At 37.6% G+C, this 6722-nt stretch overlaps 1 protein-coding gene across 1 annotated transcript; it reads right to left on the reverse strand.

The window, feature by feature from the left end:
- Positions 1 to 11: 11 nt before the first annotated feature.
- Positions 12 to 6398, reverse strand: LOC122843653 (regulation of nuclear pre-mRNA domain-containing protein 1A-like). Its single transcript, XM_044138569.1, has 7 exons — positions 6020 to 6398; positions 3580 to 3709; positions 3360 to 3466; positions 3075 to 3169; positions 2768 to 2894; positions 2164 to 2339; positions 12 to 944 (listed from the first exon to the last, which is right to left on the reverse strand). The coding sequence occupies exons 1-7, from the start codon at positions 6168 to 6170 to the stop codon at positions 846 to 848; spliced, it is 885 nt and encodes a 294-aa protein (XP_043994504.1). The 5' UTR covers positions 6171 to 6398; the 3' UTR covers positions 12 to 845.
- Positions 6399 to 6722: the final 324 nt, after the last annotated feature.

Raw genomic sequence — 6722 nt, forward strand, 5'->3', positions numbered from 1 at the left:
TCTTTCAGACATTTTGTATATATTCTGTTTATTCTGTTTTATAAAGCATTTGCTTGAAAGTGACAAAAACAAAGCTGGTTTTATTCTAACTTTGGAAACCGGGGCACTTTTCAGGCTGCATGACGCCTTTGATTGGAAACTATAAAGCATCACACAGTAAACAACACAACACAAAATTCACTCACTGTGTAAGCACACCATATGTAAAAAAGAAAAAATACCCAAGCTAATTGTATCTTGATCTGGATGATGAATACAAATCATAAACACTTATGATTCCCATCATGTTTACATGCAAATGTGTTTACACTGAGCAAGGTTTACAGACAATCCTTTCACAAACAGGGTTCATGAAAAGCGGAAACACATAGTTTGCTTTATGGAACCTGGATTTCTAATGTTTTCTGACAATCTCAAAATATAAATTTTTTTCCAATACATTTTATAAAATCAGTGATTCCAGCTCGAGTACCTGCCACAGTGATCTCTAACAAAAAAGCTACGCAAATATGTCGAAGCAATGTGAGGCATGTTACAAAAACATCCCAATACTGGAACTCCTGAATCAGCAACACTTAAAATGATCTACACTCTGGTGCCTTAAGTTGCCAAAAAAAAAAAAAAATCATACCAGTCACAGCACTTTAAAGCTGTAAAAGTTAAGACCACATGAAAGTCCTGTGATACAATCTTAACTTATCCTTAAATTAAAAACATGAGCTTGCAAATGGAGATGTAGACACTTGGGGCTGAAGAGACATGGATAAATAGTCCAGTGAAGACATGTGAGAACAGATGCTGCTTCGGTCTGTGTTAAGAACTGGTGAGAAGGCGAGTATTGGCAGTCATTTGGAAGAGTTGCGATGTCCTTCTGAAAGGTTGTTGAGGCGCAACCGCAGTTCTTTCCGGACCTGCGACACCATCGTCAGTTTCCTCTTGTATTCCTGAAAAGTGTTCCGAAAGAAGATAAAGTAAGAGTTTTTTTCTATGATAATATTGCACATTTGAGTTGTTTTTAGTCTGAACTTATTTGAAGCTCATAAGCACCACAAATACCCCATTTTGCATGAAATTAATTTGTACAAATGTGTTGCATTTAAATTTTTTGAAACTAGTTTATTTATCTGAGGTTTGTGATGTGATGATTTATCGTTGCTCCAACTTCTGCAATTACCAAGCCATTTGCTTTGGCTTCACTAGTGCCTTGCATTATATACTTTGTGTACACAAAATCCACCAGTTCTAGTGCTTGTGGAGGAAAGCTTCTGCAAAATAAAGTCTTAATTTAAATATTTATGAAGTGAAGTTGGCTTGCCAGCTTATATGGGATTAAATAAATAGGAAACATTTGGATAAACTTGTAAATGCACCATTTTAGGTTATCTTAGGTCTTTACAAATGTTTTAATCTCTGCTGTTTTTGTTGTGTACATGAATTTTTAGATCATTATGAACAACTGGTTTGTCCCATCAAATAACATGCATATTTTCATAACTCATTGCCAAAAGAAATGCTTTTATTGTTCTAAGTCAACTCAGAATTCACATTTGACCTGAACTGAACTAATTTACATTTTGTTACTAAAAAAATATTTGCAATACCTTAACTTTGCCATAGAGCTAGAACATGTTCGTCATGTATGAATGCAGGTTCATCAGGGCAAAATAAAAGCACACAAGAACCATTTCAGTCTTGAATTTAAAGTTTTTATTAAACACCTTAGTGAAGACACTTGATATGCTTTGTTTTTCTCCTGGATTCCTGTGGATAAAGGCTGCACACAGCTGTCACTACACAAAGAACCATGTTTATGGGAAAACCGTTAGTCTTTATTTTTTAGAGATCACCGAATGTTAAATACTTACCATATGGATTTGGAATCTGAACTAAAAGAAAAAATTTTTTTTTAAGAGGCAAAAGGTTATGGTCAACCTTATTTTGGTTTCCCACCAGCCTAGAGCCTTCCTGGCATTACTTGATAACTTAGACATAGTCTTGCTTTAAATAAATAGCAGAAATAGATTATTCCTTTGAGATGTAAAACTTTAATCTCACTGCTAGGACAGATGAAGCCTGAAGCCGAATAAGAGGAACACAAATGTGACTCAGACAAGACATAAAAGTGAATTATTTAGAGGGAAAACAGAAAAGTGATGTACGCACTTCGAGTTTCTGCTCGTTCTGGGTCAAGCCGTCCTTCTGGCTCTGCAGGAAGGTCGTCAGCGTACGTGTGAGCTGCCTCCTGTCGTCGATCTCCGCGGCCAAGCGACCGCTGTAGTCGGCTAAAAGCATGCAGGCTTCCTCGACCATCCGGGAGAGCCGCTCGCCCGACTCTTTGTCTGCATCAAGCAAAACATTCAGAAACAAAGACACAAAGTTCAGCAGGCAGGCAGTCATTCAGTGTTATAATTTGATGGTGGGTAAAGTCAGTCTCCTGAACTATCAGGAGTTTAAATTTCTATGTATGCTGCAATTCATCATTATGGAAATCAGAAGCATTACTGTGCTTTTCCACACAAACTTGAGTCTATTTTTATTTGGATTTCATGTGACAGAACGACACAAAGTGGTGCATATTTGTGAAATGGAAAAGCTGCGGTGTCCGTATCTGTTCAGAAAGAAATGCTTTATTACAGCATCTAATACGTATATTGCATCGTTATTGCTACATCTAGAAATTTTAAACATGCGCACAGCGCCGGACGGCAAATATCAATCAAATAATTATTTCCACCACTGTAAAAGCAGAGCCAAACTTTATGCCTACCTGTGATCCTGTGAAGGAGGGACGTGTCCTGCACCTCGGCAGGAAGAGAGGAGATGCGCTGCCGCAGCACCGAGTCGCTGGAGGCGGCGTTTTCAAGTTCCTGCAGGGCTCGAATTAAATCTGCTGTCTGTGGGTGAAGAACAATACAAATCAGGAAAAAAAGTGCGTGAAAAGGAGCAAGAATGGGCTATTTAAGAGACAATGATGAGAAATAATGAAAGTCAGATTTATAAACAAACAGTAGTACAAATACGGTTTAGTTTTGTCAACCTCCTGTATTTAATGCTGTGATTTTCAAAGACGTCACCTGTGGAGGATCGGCTGGGGAGCTACGGGAGGCGAAGCCCTCATCATCAGGGTGGATCTCCTCATACGGTCGTTTCTTAGGTTTCTTTTCTCCATCTACAATTTTTAGACAAGAAAGACAAAAACACAGAAACTAGAGAAAATAATCATACTCAAGCGGCTGCGCCATATTCAACTACACCCCAACCTTGTAGCATCACACTATCCCGCAAGAACGTGTCTACATAATGTCACGATTTGAAACCTACGTTGTTGCTGAACCCAGACAGGTTGGTGTTGAACTTACAGAGGACCTCTGAGAGCTGCTCCAGCAGGTTGTTCTCGTACACCGCTCTCTCCTGCCAGATGGATAAAACCCGACCTAGCTGTTTCTTGCAGCCCTCCTCACCTTCCCTGAGCAGGGAAAACACCCGAAACAAACACATTTGCCTTTAAACACAGGACAATGCAGGACGGATAAGCCCTCAATATCCTGCTAATTCTGCTTTGTAAAAATCAAACCTGACCTGTTGACATGTTTGAATGCTTCAACGATGACCGGCGCAAAGTCCTGGGTGAACTCCGGCCCTTTTCTCTTGCTGTTCTGAATGACGTCGTTGGCCAAGTAGAGGAAGGTTAGCTTGCGCGACACCTGAGCTGCACACACACACATACACACACATTGAAACACACACAGCGGAGACTGTGGATGCGACGAACAAAACCGACAGAAGAGCTGGTCACTTTCGCTCCTTTGACATTTGCTACTCTCGCGGTTTATCGCTTCGCAGTCTCAGTAAGGAGATTTCTTGCTGATGATCCGCCTCCAATTAATACCCACCAGCAAAAGACCACTCAGTGATTTTGATTGAATCGCGACTTCCTAACCCAATCTTCCGAAGTCGATTGGCCCAAATGGGAATTGTAACCACAATCGAGGGAAATGACGTGCAACGCAAAATCTTCTGATTTATTATTTGGTTTTTGGTACATATTTGAAACAGAATGAGAGCGAGACAAAACAGCAACAGAAAAATTCAAAAAGAGGGCATTAATTGTTTTGACTTTTTCAACTAAGCAAAAAAAAAAAAAAGTAAAAGAAATGTGTTACAATTAGAATAAAATACAATCTAAATGAATCTGTTCACTCTACTATAAATAACAGATTTAATTCCTATTCAAATAAAGAATAGTTAAACACTATATGATATCTTAACATTATTTTTGAGTAACACATATCAATTAAATCCTAAATCGCATGGACAAGATGTTGACTAATTCCATTACTATTTTAAATCTTGTATTTTTGGTTTTATTCCTTTTTTTTTCTTAAATTCACACAACTTGAACGAGTAAAAGGGGCAAAGGGTTTCTATTTCTGGACTAATGATGTTTTGGATGTTGTTGGACAGAGGTGAGCATAAATCTTGAGAGAGAACCACCTTTATGCCCCAGGGCTTTTCAGACACAGCTGTTTGTTTTCCCCCAGACACAGAGCCCTAAACTAAAACATCCACCTGAGATGTCATTAGGATGCTCGACTAGTCCCCTGCTAATAAGTCCGCCATTAATAGCAGCGCCTAACATGTCTGCAACCCTTTCTTTGTCTTGATTTAAATACCATGACAACCAAATTACTCCATAAAACTAGAAGTAGTTTGCTTTCATCAGTGACACAATTAATTATTATTAGAAATGATACTGAAGATTCTGTAGCCTTGTTGCTTTTACTGAAGTATTTCAAGGTAATTGGATGAATTTTATTCATCAACTACAAATCTTAAACAAGTAGCAGGCAAATCCCAGCTGATTAACCTCTTAAAACCAAAAAAGGGGCCTATTTTCTATGCCTGAAAATGGATTTCTACTTATATTTTCTGCTCAAATTATTTTAAATCACATTTATTTATACAAGTAAATTTTGGAAAGACAAGAGGTGACTTGTTTAAACATAAATTTTAGCATGTGTAGTACATATAAATACATAAAATTGTATTTTATGTTTTCAAATCTTGATTGAAACCTTTTCTCTGTTTTGCTTTTGAAGTCTTATCTTTTGATGTGCTTTTTTTGTCCTCATAATTGTTATCATGGCTGTTGTAGTGCAACTTAATAAATATTGTTATTACAATTGTTAGTACACATGATAACAATGTAGCATAGTTTGATCACAGGGGAAAACACAAAATATTTTGATTATCAAATTTTTGTTTGCCTCAAGTGTCCAACAGATTAGATTAAAAATTATCGCATTATTTTTTTTAACTATTAGCAATAAAAAGTAACGCATTTCTTATTATTACCATTAATATTGTATTTTTACATGTAATATTACTTATGGTATCAACATATCACACATTAATCTAATAGAAAACCATTATTGCTGATAAAAAAAAAAACCATTTATTATTGGAAACAAAACAACTGCAACTTTTATGTGTATATAAAAATACATGTATTTGTTTATTATTATCAATTATTCTAATTACTGTAGTATTTGCACAACAACTCTTGGTAACAGTGCACCTAAATATCAGCCAGAATGTGTGTTCATTAACAAAAACGTATATTATTTGGTTATATGTTCCTTCAAAAAATAGATGAGGATCTCTGAGGATAGATTAGCAGGTTTTTGGCTAATTCGGAGACCTTCTTTAACACATAAAGAAATGCATTCAACTAAATATTTACTGAATTAGGATTTACAGACAAAGTATCCTGACTAGCTTCAACATGCAAAGCTAACTCAGAAAACTAACTGCACTTTGCTTGAAAATTGGCCTGCTAGCAGCAACAAGGCTAACTATTAAATCTGCCTTTTGATATGAACATAGGAAGCTAAAGTAGTTTAAATAGTCCAGCTAAGAGTTAGCCTGAGCTAGCCTGCTCCCTGCAGCCACATGTAAAGTGTTGAGGACGTGAAGCATGGTCTGCTGTTGTTTACTTCCGAGCCCATGTCGACCTTACCTTTCTTCAGTTCGTTGAACCACACTGTGACAATAGTCTTCGAGTGTTTTCTGTGATGGATGAGCCACAGCGACAGCGTTTGCACACTTTGCTGAGAGTTGCTAAGCTCGGATAGTTTTTTCTCTAATGCCGCCTCGGAGAAAGCAGACATCTCGACGAGATAAACAGGAGTGAGTCGAGACCACTGCAGGAGGCAGCTTCAGGGTCCGCTGAAAAAGGTCTTCTGCTGCAAATTAGGAGGCCAGTTTGTGAATTGTTGTCATGCACATGAAAGCTTATGCGCTGCGGTGACTATCTGAGCAGTTGTTCATGCTAGCCAGTCACCGCCGCCCTCTTGATGGAGCTCTCTGGGGTTACTGTCTCTGATGGGGGGCGGGGAGGCTCTGCAGACACGCTTCCGAGTTGTTTAAATGTTGCGTTGAAGACTAGAGGAAATTACAGTTTTTTCATGAATCTTCTACCGTCATCTTTCTAAAATAATGGCCTAAGTCTTTTTTTTTTTTTTTTTTGCCAAAGTGATTTTAGCGAAATTCTTTTCAAAAGATGTTTTAGGCAAAAAAAAAAAAAAAGAAGAAGAAGTTACTTTTGGCAAAAAAAACAACAACAAAAAAAGAGACTTAGGCCGTTATTTTAGGAATGTGACGTTATACAAATGCAACTGGAGTTCATATAGTGGCAATTCACAATGATTTAGTTTCTAAAC

The sequence above is a fragment of the Gambusia affinis genome, linkage group LG14 (assembly GCF_019740435.1).
Source record: "Gambusia affinis linkage group LG14, SWU_Gaff_1.0, whole genome shotgun sequence".
Taxonomy (NCBI): Eukaryota; Metazoa; Chordata; class Actinopteri; order Cyprinodontiformes; family Poeciliidae; genus Gambusia; species Gambusia affinis.

Bases quoted from the DNA above. Each gene is read 5' to 3' on its own strand.
- LOC122843653 (XM_044138569.1), bottom strand. From the start codon at position 6,170: ATGTCTGCTTTCTCCGAGGCGGCATTAGAGAAAAAACTATCCGAGCTT. The intron at 3,710-6,019 runs GTAAGGTCGACA...GTGTGTGTGCAG, and splicing joins GTTCAACGAACTGAAGAAAG to CTCAGGTGTCGCGCAAGCTA. The intron at 945-2,163 runs GTGCGTACATCA...AACACTTTTCAG, and splicing joins AGAACGAGCAGAAACTCGAA to GAATACAAGAGGAAACTGAC.